General features: G+C 38.3%; 1 protein-coding gene across 3 annotated transcripts; it reads right to left on the minus strand.

Moving 5' to 3' along the window:
• Window positions 1–83: 83 nt before the first annotated feature.
• On the minus strand, window positions 84–16,681 carry pou2f1a (POU class 2 homeobox 1a). Of its 3 annotated transcripts, none has more exons than XM_027009763.3 (14): window positions 16,059–16,681; window positions 11,130–11,195; window positions 10,905–10,990; window positions 8,117–8,290; window positions 7,653–7,755; window positions 7,016–7,107; window positions 6,520–6,681; window positions 6,284–6,425; window positions 5,852–5,988; window positions 5,346–5,531; window positions 5,148–5,229; window positions 4,144–4,447; window positions 3,796–3,887; window positions 84–3,669 (listed from the first exon to the last, which is right to left on the minus strand). In XM_027009763.3, exons 1-14 carry the CDS (start codon window positions 16,102–16,104, stop codon window positions 3,389–3,391), a joined length of 1,953 nt encoding a protein of 650 aa, XP_026865564.2. In that variant the 5' UTR covers window positions 16,105–16,681; the 3' UTR covers window positions 84–3,388. The 3 variants fall into 3 exon arrangements, with proteins under 3 accessions (XP_026865564.2, XP_026865557.2, XP_035390944.1); XM_027009756.3 differs by having other exon boundaries at window positions 7,653–7,758; XM_035535051.2 differs by lacking the exon at window positions 16,059–16,681 and adding an exon at window positions 13,235–13,444 and having other exon boundaries at window positions 7,653–7,758.
• Between the last annotated feature and the right edge of the window lie 27 nt (window positions 16,682–16,708).

Here is a 16,708-nt window from a genome sequence, read left to right on the forward strand (position 1 = left end):
GATCAGGCAAGGAATGACTTATTTGGCTTTTACAGATTTCTTTTTTTTGTAAGTGATGCTGATATACTGAGAATTTCTGTACATTTGATGTGAAACTGCTTTATTTTTCATAATGTATAAAAAAAAATATATCCCTCTGTGCTTTAGGCATAATTAGAGTGGCTTGCAATTATTGTGCCTTTTACACTCAAGGACAACATTTTGGTAACACATTGAAAATGTTTTAATGATATATACAACTACATCTTCCATAAAGACTATGCAATAGACATTAAAAACAAAAACAGCAGATTACAGTATTAATACCAGATGACCCAGTTTGTTAGGTTAAAACACTTTTCATCCACTTCACCTTGGAGAAGCCATTTTATGAACAAAGCTCTTGAGAATCTTATTTGTGTGCAATTTGTGGTGTTGTGAAGAAAACCTTTGGTAGCTTTCCTCTACCATAAAGCTGAAAATGATACGCATTCTGTAGTGACAAAGTAAAACCCTAAAACTGATAAGGTTTACATCTGAAAATAAAGATAGCAATTACCGTGGAAGATGCACATTATAAAACCTGCATGCAAAATACCTCGTTCCTACACGTACCACTGTTGTATAGAAAACCATGCATTTGAAAAAACAAAAAGTTCAGTAAGTGAATAAGATGTTAAGTGACAGCAACCGAGTTACAAAAAAAAATGTAAAAAAAATATATAAAAAAATCGGAATTTAGAAGCAAAGACAAAACACTAAAAAAAAAAAAAAAAAGAAGAAAATAATCTTTGGTATTTTCTCTAACAGCAGTAATGAAAATATTTGCTTTGGAGCAAAGCTTGAAAAAATAAAACAAACACCAAACACTGCTGCTAATGAGCATCAGCAAGGAAATGTAATAAACACCATATGACGGTGTTATAGTGACATCAAAAACCGCACAGTAGCACACAGAAGGAACACTAAAAGTTCTGTAAAAACTAAATTCTTGGGAGGGCATTTGTGCTCATGTGTTTGTGAAGAGAAAAGTGTTCTTGATGTCTCCCCTAAGCAGCCACACAGGAGAGGTGGCAGCTCTGGGTCTCAATCACTGATCAAGTCTTTGGTATTTCTCTTGTGTGCCATTATTTAAAACACAGGACTACAGTGGAACACGAAAATTTCACAGGGATGATGAGAACCTGAAGTGAGTCTTACTGACGCTCTTTATTAAAAGTTGCCTGCACTCCTCCTCCCTCACGGCAAAAAAAGCCTCAGGTTTAAGGCTTAAGCAAACAAACAAGGACAAAGCACAATATGATTTAAATTTTTAAGGCATTTGCTCCCCCGCCACCATTTTTTAATGTGTGTTATAAACCAAATTAAACCCCCCCCCACACACACGTATGTTTTCTTTCATTTACATCACACATGCAAGAATGTGAATAAAACCTGATCCAGGAGAGAGGTGGGGATTCCTGCTGCTGGTTAGTAACACTGGTAGTAGAAAGCAGCAGAGCAGAAGGTATTTGGCATGTAAAACAGGGAAAACAAAACCCACCAAACACAAAATAGTAGTACTAGCAATGCAGTAGTATTTTTAATGCATTCATTACCAAAACCAGCACTATGAAATAACTTTAGAGAACTGACTCATGCTGAGTTTTAAATCCAATTCAAAGCAATTTCTTTTCAGGATTATTCTAGGAGTTATACTCAGCAAGTCGCAAATTTTTTTAAATCCCTTTTGTAACAACTCGAAGGGTTTCTCAGCTCATCCCAGCAGTGGAGAGGGTGTGCGATAGCTCTCTATTCTCATCAGTATTCTTCTGAGGAAGTACTTCAGCGAGAAGTCAGTCTACAATAGTCCAGTTTCCAAAAAGTTAATGATTTGTAATGCTCTATAGACACATCTAAAGCCAAAAAGGTAAATCTAAATTCTGAGGACCAACAAATTCAGAAAAACATTTAGGACAGAATTCTAGAAAATACCTTTCACATCAGTATTATGCTTCAATATTAAATGCAGCTGAGGTATTTCTAAAAAAAAAAAAGTACTTGCTACAAAGAGCACAGGGCCAACCCATGTCTGGTTGGTTGCTATGCACACAAGGTAATTGACCTCAGCTGATTAATATAGATATGATGCTGAATGCACGCACGCATGAGATTTGTCATCTCTATTCAGTGACTGTATGATGGTTATCTATGATTACATTTAGCAGCTAGGGGTTCACTTTGGTTGATGTTTCTCATATCAAATCAACTTGCCTCAACACAACAACAGAAATGCCCAGCTAGAATACGTAAAGTTGATCTGAGAGAGATTATAAGCATCTGTAACATCTTACTCCTTGCTCATGAAATTACAATAACTGCTATAATTACTTTAGCTGTCTTCTTTCAGCAATAGTGATGAGACATTTTTGTTTGGCTGTTTAAAAGATCCAGCTACCGAAAGAGGAGGAAGCTGACCTCAGCATCTGTAAGTACTAAAAATCTTGCTCAAACAGATCTTCTTTAAACCTAATGTGATAACTTACCAGTTAAATGTACAACTGGACACTATCAAGTATCACGAGTTGCTATATCTTAACATAATAAATCACATTTACTTATCCCTCATCTATTTAACTCTCAGAATCAGTGTTGTTTGCAGACATTGTCTACCCCGAGTGACTATCACAGAGCTAAAAGTAAAATCAGTGTTTGCAGACAGAAGTTGAAGAGAACAAAAACCACTTGCATTGCTTAGAGAGACACTGTTTTAAACCAGAGCCTCTGTGATTTATTACTAGTTTTAAAGCCTTCTAACCGAGTTTATAAAGTGATGCAATAGTTAGAGCAATAACATTTTTAAAAGCCTCACACAAAAATCCAACCAGACAATTTGCAGTTTCATATCTAAATTAAATGATAAAATATATGAAATGATCTTGGTTATAAATCTGAACTATTCTACAGTGGACCTGCACAAGAGGCCCAGAAATAAAAGGAACCTTTTACAAAGTGAAATATAAACTCTGTTGTGCTGAGTAATCTCATTTAAGGACAATTGAGTAGATATCAAAAATTTTCACATTTTTGGTAGAATCTGTAATTAGAAATATTAGATTTTAGAAATTGTTTCAGGAAAAAGACCCTCCAAACCCATGCAAAAAGGTAAAGATATTAGAACTCCAGCTGCTTACCCAGCATGTGTAATAATAGTACAGAACTACTGTACAGTTAGAAAAGTAATGAAAAACCCATAAAGGTCCTAAGAAACAAAATGCCAAGACAGACAGTTGGCATTGTCCACAAAAACAAAGGTAGCCTCCTGCCATAAGGAGAAGGACAAAGATAGTAGTAATAAAGTTTCAATATTTGGTAATAGCAAAGGGATTAAATAAGAGTCTTAAGAAAAGCAAGGGAGCAAGCCAAAAGTTCATTGAGCCTTAGAGGCCACAGTGACGCTTTTGACTGGCAATGCTGTGTGAGCAATGGAACTCTGGTGTGCCTCACTCGTCACCTGTAGGTTGAGAGCCCCGCCTGCAGCGCCACCTGCAGACAGCACATTGGTGGGGAGCAGTGACAGACTTGAGGGGTTGAAAAGAAGAGGAGTTGTCACCAGGCTAGGACCTGCTCCTCCTGCACTGGTGTTGGCAAACAGCAGGTTGCCATTTCCATCGATGGAGGTTATGGGCAATGCACCCCCAGATGCAAGAGCTGGAAACAAGGTAAAACCATTAACTTTTTAAGAGACATGACAATTTTTAAATGAATGAAACTGATTTTAAAATGTGCCCAAATACACTGAAGCCTACACAAGGAAAACTTAAAATATCCACAGACCCTGAATAGTGGCCAGTGTGGTGGTGTTCATTAGCGCTGTTGGATTCAGTGCATTACCAAGAGCTGCTGGAGCCAAACTCAGCAAAGCTCCCCTGGCAGAAACCACATATTCAGCCATTAACAGAAGGCATTCGTTATAAATTCAATTAACAGAAGGTATTCATTATAAACAAACACACATGGAAGTGCACAATCTCTGTTTACACCAAAGCACTCCATATCACTAACACACACTGCTCTCATTTGTGAATTGCAAGGCTCATGAAAAATGCAAGAAGTTTGTGCGAAAACATGCATAACTATATATCCTATGCACAATTACACACACTTCCACATTCAAAGACTCACCCCTGAGTCAGTTGGGAGGGTGCAATAATTCCTGGGTTAAGGCCTGCAGCTGCTGCCACAGCTGCCAGGTTAGCCCCGCCCAGCCCCGCTGGAGTCACCACAAGCTGACCCTGTGCAGCTGCTGTTGCCATGGTGGCACCAGTTTCACTCGTAGCAACCATATCCTGCTTTGAACTGCTCATAGCCGCTGCAGTGGCAGAGGTAGTAAGCGATGGTGATGTTATGGTAGGAGCTGGATTGGCGATAGCAGGCGCCAGAGAGATGACTGAAGGTGTGTTTGACGTGACTGTTCCTAGAGTTGTACCTGGAACCAAGAAAGCAGGTGCAGAATAGCAATTGTCATTTCTTGATTGATTGTATGGTTGTCTACAAAGCCACTGTTATCAAGCTTTTTAGAGAAGCTCAACCTCTACTGCTAGCATTATATTACAATGGGCATTACTCTTGGTCAATTGCAGGTTACTTGTGATAGATTTTGTATAAATGTTGCATCCAGAAAAATGATGACAGCAGAAAATGTGTATCGTGTGTAGTTATTTGGTTTAAAAATATCAAAATTACTGATTGGTACTTTGCAATATACCTTAATATTTCACTGGTAGAATAAAGGTGCCAGCATTCCTTCTTTAACTCATAGTAGAATTTAAATTTTACAATGAATCCCTGTTGATTACTTTTAAAAACACTAATTCTTATTCCTTTTGTTTTGTCAAAAGTGTGGTAAATATTTGTTACAAATGCAATTTTAAACAATTCAGTGTTGCAGGATGACAAAATTAACGTAGCCCGTATTTCCTTAGTTACAATTTTGTGAATTTGTTCATTTCCCAAGCCAAAGTCAATGCCCAACTAACAGAAAAAATGACAAGACAAATAATAAAATAATACAAACAATTAAAGTAAAGACATTTCTATTTATCTTCATATCTCAGCGTAAAGAGGGTAAGGAAAAGATGTGAACTGGGTGTAAAAGTCAAGAGAGTCATATATATATTTGAACATACCAGTGAGAGTGATGCTGGGGACAGAGGCAGTGTTCAGAGGGAGCGCTGAATTTGCAGTCAGTGTACTTGAGGCACTGGACACCTGCAAACATTCATGATGGAGAAAAGAAGAAGAAGAAAAAAAAAAAATTCAGTGGATGTGACTGGACAATCTGAGGCTAATTTTGACCTGCTGGTTTTAGGTCTACAGAGACGCACCACTGGTGTGGAGTTGGTAAAAACAGTTTTGATGGGGGTGCTGGGGTTGCTGCTGCTGCTGCTTGGAGGATTGATCCTCTTCTCCTTCTGCCTGCGGTTGCAGAACCACACTCTCACCACCTCCTTCTCCATGCTGAGCTGATCTGCGATCAGTGTGATCTCCTCAGAGGTAGGCTTTTGGCTTTGCTGCAGAAGGGATACGAGTTAATAATGTCACTATTAATAAAGATGACTGACAGTGACTATTCATCGGGCATGAAAGTCTGCAGTTAGCATGGTTTCCTGTGTGGTACCATTTTCAGCTGAGCTATGATGTTTAAATATGTGCTCATTATGTGCTTAGTCTTTATATCCCACATACCTAACAAGACACAGCAAAATGCAGATAGAATGCTGTACACCCTATGGTTTGCTGTTACTATTCCTGCTAAAAACTGTTAATAAAGAGGAAGTGTTACTTGTCTTCTTTGTTAAGCCTGACCCCTAGAGGTAAAGGAGGAACTGACCTCCAAAAAGCTTTTCTCCAGTGCAAGGCGGATGTTGGGCTCAATGCTGGTTCTCTTCTTGCGGCGGCGGTTCATGCCCTCACAAAGACCTGGAGACAGGTCACTGGGACTAGAAACTGCAGTGTCTGTCATGTTCTCTATAGCAACAGACAAAACAAACAAACAAAAACAAACAAAAGCACAGAAGAAAAGCAACAATAAGCATCTGTAGACAGTTCAATTTAATAAGTGCCACTTGATAATGAGGTTTGTAAAGTCTCATCAATAACCTTGAATTTGAAGTAAATAGGTTATGTAGGGATAAGAAAACGTTAGACTCTTCCACTTCATCGATGTCACCAACATATGGAGGTATAAATGTCCCGACTTGAATTTGGATAACAGCTACTGAAATTTTACAAGCAAACATTTGTGACTAAAAGTCAGACAGACCTGCATCATTAAGCCACTTCTCCAACAAAGGTTTGAGCTTGCACATGTTCTTGAAGCTTAGGTTCAGGGCCTCGAACCGAGATATAGTGGTCTGGCTGAAGTCGTTGCCGTAGAGCTTTCCCATGGCCAAGCCCACATCCCCCTAGTGGTAACAAACGCAAAGGCATGATCTGCAAGTATTGGGCACAATGTGAGGCCCCAGTCACAGAATGAAATGCAGTTGTACAGCAACATACCTGAGTAAAGCCCAGTTTAATTCTCCTCTGTTTAAAGTTCTTGGCAAACTGCTCCAGCTCCTCCAGGTCACTGGCCTCCTCCACTATAGAAACTTCCACACGTTTCGGAGGAGGCGGGGCAGGAGCTGGCATGGCAGCTATCTTCCGTGTGGGGGTTGCTGCCTGTGGAGAACAAAAAGCCAGACCTCCAGTTCCCATGATGCCCAAGAGTAAAGTAGATGCACTCAACTAAGATAACAAACCATACCACAGTCAGAAAGTGTGATGATAAAGGAACCTGTGGTGCAGGGTGCTGCCAAGCATTTTTGTTGGGGGTGGGGGCTGCAACAAATTCTACTAATGGGTTCTGCTTTGAAAGGTGCTCTCTTCTGCCTAGTGTTCAGTAGATCATGGCCACAAGCTCAAGACTCCATATGAAGTGCTCTGCCTCTGGATGCAAGATGGGTGACAAAGTGTAACTCTAGTGCAGGAATATTGGGGATTTGTAGGCTCTGACCTGTGTGGTTACAGCAATGCTTGGTTGAGGCTGCAGGACATGGGGTTGACTTTGAGGTAGTTGTGTCAAAAGATTCTGGGCTTGAAGGAGGCCTGAAAGAAAAATAGGCAGAAAATAAGATTGAGACAAAATGAACCAAAGAGGACCAAAGTAAATAAATCTCAAATTTTAAATCTAAAAAACATGGGCGCCAATGCTCCTGATCCAAATTGGTACAGACCTTCACTCAGTCTATATCTACATCAGGACTGACTCTCCTATATTCCTCTCAAACTCTAATAAACCATGTCTTGCACCACATCTCAGAAGCTTATAGAAAACTGGATTAGCACGATCAGGTGTGTTTGATCATGTCTTGCACTAAATCTTTCACACAGTACAGTATTGAAGCAGCACCTGAAACACTCTAATCTTGAATAATCTAGACTATATTATATATATTATATATATATATATATATATATATATATATATATATATATATATATATATATATATATATATATACACACACACACACACACACATATATACATATACATATACACACACACACACACACACACACACACACACACACACACACATTGAAACAGAACATGATCTATTCTATGTGTGCTGGAGCATGCGCTCATACCAGTCTGTCCTTGAGGTGAAGGGGAGATGATGAACTGGGCAGGCTGCAGCTGGCCTGGCTGTACCAACACAAACTGCTGCAGGTTCAGACCTGAAGGCTGCAACTGCTGAAGTTGACCAAAATATATACAGCAAGACCAGGATAAGAAGGGGAGAAGGACAGGGTAATGAAATTGAGAGAGAGAGAGATCAAAAACAATCCAATATCCTCTCCATAGCTCCCTTGGTGATTAGTTATCAGTCTCCATATGCATGAATGCAATTACTATGCAAGCTGACTAGGCACACTAGAATGTTTAATATAATAAAGCACTATATTAAACTAGGACTTAGACCCAATACATATATAAGGTCATTACATGGCAGGGTGTTGCTTTTTAAAATTTCTTTTTAAATTTGTTTTTACTGTTTATATCATTTTGATCTTTTTGTTGCTGATCATCTGAGGTGGCGGCAGTCTCTTACAGATGCGATCTGGATGGGCTGAGAGAGGGGGATGTGGGTGATGGGCGTGGCGGCTGAGGTGGAGATGTTTGCTCCGGTGGTGCTCTGCTGGCTGGCTGACTGCTGCACGGCTGCTGCTAAAAGCTGTGCCTGCTGCATTAACAGCTGCTGCTGCTGCGCCGAGCTCAGACTCAACTACACAGAGAGAAGACAGTGCGCTTCTTATATGCATGTGCCTTGACAGTTTTTTTTTTGACATCCACGTAAGCACAGTAAAGCATTGACAGGGTACAAGTATCCTGAAAATCCATTTTAAGTCATCTTTTCATGGCATTTGCCCTTGCCTGGGCCACTTACAATTCATGAAGAAGCCGGTTCCATTTTCTCAGAATGCTAAAACACAACCACTACTGTAGTGTCTTTTAATGCTTGAAGACATCAAGATGCTAAAAGGTTAAAAGACAACTACTGCAGTTCTTTGGCAGATTTTGGTTTCCATTTCAGTGAAATCACTTTCTGTACCAAAAATGGAACCACTACATATCTTTACTCTCCCTTTAAACTCCAAACAAGAATAAATAAGCAAAGAATCTAACATTTAGTTCTGCACCAGATATTACATAAGAGGCATCCACTAGTCAGATTCAGATACAACCAGCCATTCCTGGCAGGTTTTTTGCTTGAAGGTGAGGGTTGAGGAGTATTCACACTGATGTGCTCAGCAAACTTTAGTCCATATATGACCATGATGTGACTGTGGTAACCACAATGGCAACCCTCGTAAGATTCCAGTTAAAATTAACCAGGACATGATGGCTCCACTGCAGCAATCAGTGATTATCAGAGTTGAAAATGAATACAAACAGCCACAAAAGGAAAAAAAAAATCCCCCAAGTAGTCTACTGGGAAACAAAAAGTCACCAGTTTCTGTGTTGGCATCACTAACACAGCAGGAAACATTCTCAACTGAAATTAGATGAAGCAGCAATTTGTAGACAAAATGACCTTTTGTGGAAAGCAACTGTAAGATGATGCCTCTTGAAGGCCATACTTGCATAAATATTTCTGTGTACATATCTGAGAAGTGCACTCTCCTAAAGGGTGTTCTGTTCATGAGGTTAATGTGTGAATTAATCTGACAGTCTTGTATTAAATAGATACTGGCTGTACTTCAGTTGTGTCTGTACTGGTATGCACTGTTTTGTGATCAAGGAGGAGCTAAATTCAGAACACTTATAGGAAGATTCTTGTCCTGCACATAATGCACCGCCATCCCAGACCAATTATGTTCCCACTAACCAATACTAATGTCAGAGGTCTACCATTTCATTAAAGCCTGCCTAAAAATTAACACTTCGTTAATGTTAGGATTTCAATGTAATACATGTGCACACTCTAGAAAGACACTTTACAGTGAATTGTTATCCACGTTATTAAAGCTATAGCTGGTGCACCACCAACAGTTACAAATCAGTTAAGTGCACAGCCAAACCATTGGCCAAATGTATTAAGTCAAGACTGAAATAACACCAGCACTACAAATATAAACCTGTAACACACTCACAAAAAAATTACAATGTACCTGTAGAATACACAGACTATGTATAATGGTTCAGGGTTGATTTGATACAAACATTAAATAAATATCAAGCTAACCAATAAGGCTTCAAATGAGTATAACTTGGATATGACCCTTTGGCAAACAGACTAGTAATAAAGAGAAAACAGTAAACACAAGACTTCTAAAGTGCACAATCTGTAAACTATTTTAGACTAAATAAACCTAAATGTATATAATACCAGATGTATGCAATGACTTATGGCATGAGCTTGGGAATGCAACCCTAACTATGAATGAAAAGGGAATTCCTGTGTTCAGAGAGAAGAAAAAGGTGTTGTGTGGATCTAGGTGCTGCAGATACTGCAGGCCAGTGTTTTTTCCAGTATTCAGGACACCTACACAGACCAGATTTTTATTCTATTCCAGCCAATCATACACATGAAGCAAATAATAAGTGCAGGGGAGCTCTTGATTACCTAGCAGAAGTGTGTTGGGAGTTTGAACAAACCAAACCGGGCATCCAATAACTGGACTGAACACCTCAGCTATAGACCACTCCTAATAGTATTAGGTACTAAATTGTTGACCTGCATAACAATTTTTGAATATTAGAATTAGAATCTACATGGATGTGCAAGCATTTCACACACTCAGATGTGAATGGATGAAGCCAGGAATATTTATGGAAACTTTCTGCTGCTTCCTTGTCCAAAATCCTTTGCATTTCAAGATCACTGTCATTTTGCACAACCTGATTTATGTAAAAGTCATGTTCGATGATGTCACCAATGAGCAGGAATAGATATAAATTAATGGTGATAAAAAAAAAAAAGAATCACATATTAAGTGTAGATACAAAAATTCATGCAAGAAGTACAAGTATTTGTTCTACTTACACTTAATAATCGAATTCATTATGCAGTGCATATCAATTCTGCATACATTTCAATATTTGCCTCCACCTGTTTGAGTGACTGCAGCAGTGTTTAATTAACATACCAATCTGATCTCTCATTCTAAGAGATTGTTTCTAAGAGATAATGACTGCCAAGACTTTCTCAATAAATTACTCTGACTGGTCTCCAGGGCAAAGGACCCTTTTCCATGGAAACCAAAGAAACAGTGGTCACTACCGTGCTAGTCATTTTTAGACTATACATTTATGTAGAGCATGCAGAAAGAAAAAATAACTGTGAGCAATGAAGTGGGTCCTTTTTTGAGGTGGTGGATGTTCAGTGGTAACATTACCTGTTGAAGTAAGGCCTGTGTGCTGATTGCACTTGTTGCTTGTCCATTTGGTTTCTGCTGTGAGTCCAGACCATTTGTTTGAGCAGCTAGAGGGAAAAGAAAAAAAAAAAAAAAAAAAAGTGTTAGACACCTTACCCTGCAAACAAAAAATAAAGGAATCTCACTCACCCAACCCCAGCTATATACAAATACAAACCAACAGCCCCACACAAAATAACATTTTACCTTGGACTCTATTCATTCCAATTTCCATGGCAGTTTTACGTGATTCTGTTGGGCCACTTGTAGAATCTGCAGTGGATAAACACTGTTTATTGAACAGTCACCATGCCTTTTTGTTACTGTTGCAATTTTGTGGTCTTGGGCAGTGAAAATCAGATTTTGCAAAAAGTAAACACAGAGCCAAAGTGAATAATTTATCCGCATTATAAATCCCGACTCAAAAAAAAGATTTGTCTATGGATGGACAGGGCATGTCTCTGAGGAAGTACATCCAGTGTCTGCTTTCCAGATCAACAGCTCCTCAAATTTCATTTGAAACACTAGCAATGCACTGATTTTGAAGAATTTTCATCTGAACGAAGCTCATTAGTAGTCTAAACTTGTTATAGAGATTTTGATAATTCATAAAACAAGTATGCACAACAAACAATGACCTTGAGGTAATCACAGCAAGCACCTAAAACACTTCCATACCTCTGCAGTCATACATGTGGATTCATTATTATGTTTGCAAGCTCTTCTGACAAAACAAAATCTGAGATGAAAGAAAATGAACAAGATTTTCATAAACTATTGATGCTTCCCTCATGTGCATACCATGATGTTTATATTTAAGACAATACAAAACATAAGAAAAATGTATTCAAATAACCATTAATAACAATCTGACAAGATAAATATTTATGCTACAGAGCAAGTTTGATCCCAATCATCAACCACAGAGAAGACACTTACAAGAAAGTTCTGAGTCCAAGACCTTTTACAACGCACACACCTGGCAAATGGACTCTTCAATTTAATCTCTCTTAATAATAAACTCCCAAGCAAAAACTTAATTCCCAAAGTAATCCACAATACCATTAAAAATCCAAATGATGTTTAGTAACTTCACATCAAAACATTCGCCTGCTCCTGTACTTATTCCAGAAGTAATGAGGCCAGTTACAAATGGTGTGTGGAAAAGTTACTTCCCCTTACCAGAGTGAAATGAAGACAAAGACTGCAGCTGGAACTGTAGTATCCATAATGAAACTTAATCAGTATTCAGCTGATTAAAGCCGTATGCAAATCTTACACCCCGTTGCTCGTTAGCAGTGTGTGGCTTTGAAGTACTGCAAGCAATTCATTTCGGAGAGATCTCTGAAAGCTTTCTGCATAATTCAAAACTTTCATAAATATTTATCAGCTCATTAGCATATTAATTGGATAGCTTTTAGGGTAGGGATATGGCAGGCACAGCAGCGAGGGAGAAGTAAACCAAGCCCAATTACCACCAGAGTGTGACTGTTTTAATTAAGGAGAGAGGAAGAAATCTTTCCCAGAAAGCAACCTCAGCCTGACAACACTGTAGGAATTCATTATCCAACAACCACTGTGGCAAGCCTCAAAACAACTCAGAGGAACAGAATTATCTAACTTACACACCTCAAGGTATGCTATGCAAAAACTCCCAACTGAGATACACACAAAAAAATAACAGCATACACCATCAACAAACAAGCTTGAATTTCTTGTAAATAGCATGTGAAGGAAGCTACACGAAAACACAAGTTGACAGATTGCTTAACCATCTGATGCAATGAAGTCAATTCAACTTGACAAGTTTTTTTTTTTAATGACCGTTTTAAAGTTCGCTGTCTTCTAAAAACCAGTATGTGGTCATTTGTTCTCCATTCTGAGCCCTCTAAAGAATGATGGAGAATTTGGAGTTATGAGTGGGTCACTATGTTCTCAGAGTGAGTGTGTAGATGAATGGCAACACATGGTTAGATGTAAACCTAGAGCAGAGTCCCATAACACAAATGCTAGACATACATTTACTTGATGGAACTACTTCACGTATGCCTGGCCTGAGACTAGGGTACATTGTCCTGTACATTTCAGGCCCAAGTGCTATTATAAAATGAACATATTCCTTAATCTGGAAAATGATGCAAATCTGACAGGCTTAACTATGCCTACCCATTTACTTATTCCTTAATGTGGTAAATTGCAAAATGTCACTAAACAGTGCTTTTTTTAAATTAAAGGATCATGGGTAACCAAGATATGAAGTCTAAAAGGAGCATGCAATACCCTGCGGTGTAAATGCCTAATTCACATCTCACCTGAAGTCAGACTGAAACCTGATCAGAATTTGCAGGACCATGTGTATGTGTGTGGGGCGGGGCAGTGCTGTCCAAATTTTTAATATATATATATATATATATATATATATATATATATATATATAAATAAAACAGCTACTGGTTTTCTGTTCAGCCACTAGGACATTGGTTCAGATGAGGAAAGCATAAAGTTTCAGCCAGAAGCACTTTGTAGCTGAAAAAAAAAAAAAAAAAAAAAGTGGTAAGGGAAACAAAATTTACATACTGCAGCAGTGAAAGCTTCAGAATCCTAACCGACACACAATGCATTATGCAAATGCTTTAATTAATGCATATAAAACGAGCATTTAATTAGCCTTCTGTGCTATTTGAAGCATAATTGAAAGAAGATAAGTAAAGAATGTGGGCATTATGAATAAGGTAAAGAGCCAGAGACATTAAGTATGTAAGTAACAGACATTTAAATGTTGCTGTGAAGAAAAATAAATTAACAGCTAGCAGCAAGAATGTGAGTGACTCCTCTACAGGGTTGGTCCAAATTACCATCATAAGTAATAGTGAGATCTTTCTGAATATTCATATTCAGTAATCAATTATGCCAAAATATGCTTTCATTGATGATAAAAATTTACTTTGAGGGGAAAAACTCTCTTTTTACATCTAAGCCTTGACTTGCTGAATTATTACAGATGGGTCAATTCTGAAGATAATCTGCATAAACAAATGATGCATCAATATGTTCAGCTGGTAGGTTTTACTGTTAGCAGGCTGTGTAAAAGCCTAAATTGATGCAATTTCCTCACCACAACAGTCAATTTACCAAGCATATAAACACATCACTTCATCCTCCAAGGCAAATGTGTGGTCTATCTCTTCTAAAACTGAGGTTTGCAGATCCCTTAAACAGTAGCGTTTGTACTGCTGAAATACTGAGTGTATGAGTGGAGATGTGCAAATATGCAATAACCTTTCTACGTAGAACCTTTTTAAAATTTTCTGTGATCACACTGGATTTTAATTTTTAGCATTCATCGCTTGGTCTAGTTCCACAGACCTTTGCACAAGTCCCAAGGTACACATTTACACATTTGGGGCTCCAGCACGAAAGAGCATGTTCAACAGCATGGTAAAAAGAAAAGGGGGGGAAGAAAAAAAAAGAAGAAAAAAAAAAAAAAAGTTACCACTGTTGAGGAAGGATAAAAACAAATAAACAAAAACAACCACTGCCCTTCAACACTTAACATTGATACACAAGATCATTGAAGACAACCCCAGTTTACGTGGTATCTTTACTTAACGACCATGCCATGTAAAGTTCAAACTTAGTGAACTTTTAATGTCCGAAATACAAGGTACATACATTCACATATTGTGCTTGTTCTGTATTTGGCCTCTTTACGACTTGCCAGAAGTTATTTTGAGCGATTCTGGAGCACTTCTCCCTCGAAATATAACTGCCCTGAGTTTCAAGATTTGCATATGATTTTATTCCATTAAGTTACTTTCATGCAAGATAAAGCTAGAATTTTCACTGCAGTAATTTTTATTTTTAAAGTACGTAAATTTTAACGTTCTTAGTGAAAATATGGTCCGAGCCTGACTATGATTCTTCGACACCAATAGATGCTGGGACGTAATTAAAGGCGGCCAGCATTTTTAAATTCACGTGTACTCTGTAAACGTTCTTCTCCATTTGCTATGAATTCAAATCGAATAGAATTATTCGAATGAATTAATCATTCATGATCCTAGCCTTTGTATAAATGAATATTCACAGACAACTTTGTATTTTGCATAAGTATCATACCAGCGTGAATGTCCTTTTTATAATTAAAAGAGCTTTGGATGAATTACGGAAAAACTAATTTTTTATTAGCACATATACGACCAGACCTGCGCTGCAGCTTGAGATACCAGCATACATAGCTAGCTAGCCATCTATTTAGTACGATGGCTAAATACAAAGAGATCAGGTGTTAAGCAATATTTGGACATAAATCTGAAAGAACTGAAAACTTGTGAATATGATAGTTATCACTAGCTAGCTAGCTAGCAACGATACACAGGCTAGGCAGTTAACCTAACCTAGCTACTTAGCTGAGGAACTGAAGAAAACCACTTCACTTTTTTGCATTACACACAAATATTGCACAAAACAAAAAAAAACGAAAGATACGTTTACTACAACTGATGTTAAATATTTCGCCAAGTCAGCTAACGACCATTTTGCCCACATGAATGTTTTGCTAAAGTTGCTGCCTTACTAGACATATAGGTAATTAGCGCTAGCTAACCTAGCTAATTTATCTTGGTTATTTTGTCCGTTGCCCTACAGCAAACTCAAGCCGGACTACGAGCGCAACATTAGCATGCTAGCTCGCCATCCAGCAAAACGTTCCCCGAAGCAGCGCGCCTGCTAACTAACCCAACTCGCCAGCGTTTCAGAAAAGCATTTGTTTGACGACTTTCCTCGACCCAATTTGCATAACTAAGAGTTACCGGAAAAAAACTTTCAGCGCCTTAATTAAAAAGATTTTGGTCTGGGCAGCCAATGAAATGAACTCGCTGCGTGAATATGTAACACACATTGCACTACATAAGGACAGAGTTTTGGTTTGTAACTTCTCTAGCTTAGAAGCTAGTTAGCGCTCATCTTATGCTACCTAGCTAGCTAAAGTAAGCAATGTTATTGTTATTGGAAAAAAAGTCTTTCGGTCAATCCAGGAACAAGCTGTAACTGATTTCCCGGGTACCGCTCTTTGCTCATAGAAGTAGATGATAGGAAAAGCGAAATGAATATGAATATGTAAAATGTAATGATTACCTGCTCTCAAGCGCTCATCTTGACTCGCTGATCCTATGTTCGCCATTTTGAATATTTAGTACAAGTCACAACCCATCCTCGATGGCAACGGCAGAAAATGCATAAGATATACCCTTCACTCACTAATTCTTTTAAACACACCTGTCTTATTTTCATACAGATTTTTTATACGTGTGTTTTACGACGTTTATTTTTTTAAACTAACGGTCCAATCCAGTTAACTATAGTGACCCAGACACAGTCTATATGGAAATGCGGTTTAGAATACGGTATTACATACTGACGGCGGAGTCAGTTGTGTTGTAAACACGAATCCGCCTTTAGTCCATTATGCAGACCTAGATGTCGTCACTTCCACGCAAAGAAACCGTAGTCAAAATAACGTTTTAGCTTGTGAGAACACACACACTGTTATAACGAACCTGGCATGCATTTAAATACTTGGTGCCTTACTTATCAGTATGATATGACTATGTGTGCTCTTTGGGACTCGAGCCCATAACCTTGACCATTTGTTGTGCTCGCTCCAGCGGCTGAGCTACATGTTGCTTGTAGTTTTAATGGTACGCTGAAAACATACAGTCAAAATGTCAAATTCATTTTGTATCTTACAGTATAAACCTTATTCATTTACTAACACGTTATCGTTG

The sequence above is a fragment of the Electrophorus electricus genome, chromosome 18 (assembly GCF_041902795.1).
Source record: "Electrophorus electricus isolate QZ-2024a chromosome 18, ASM4190279v1, whole genome shotgun sequence".
NCBI classification, from domain to species: Eukaryota; Metazoa; Chordata; class Actinopteri; order Gymnotiformes; family Gymnotidae; genus Electrophorus; species Electrophorus electricus.

What these genes read in the sequence shown, in the direction of transcription:
- pou2f1a (XM_027009756.3), bottom strand. Translation starts at nt 16,104, where the DNA reads ATGGCGAACATAGGATCAGCGAGTCAAGATGAGCGCTTGAGAGCAG. An exon ending in AGATGAGCGCTTGAGAGCAG is followed by an intron (nt 11,196 to 16,058) that starts GTAATCATTACA and finishes TATCCACTGCAG; the next exon opens with ATTCTACAAGTGGCCCAACA. An exon ending in TTCACCTCAAGGACAGACTG is followed by an intron (nt 7,108 to 7,652) that starts GTATGAGCGCAT and finishes TTTTTCTTTCAG; the next exon opens with GCCTCCTTCAAGCCCAGAAT.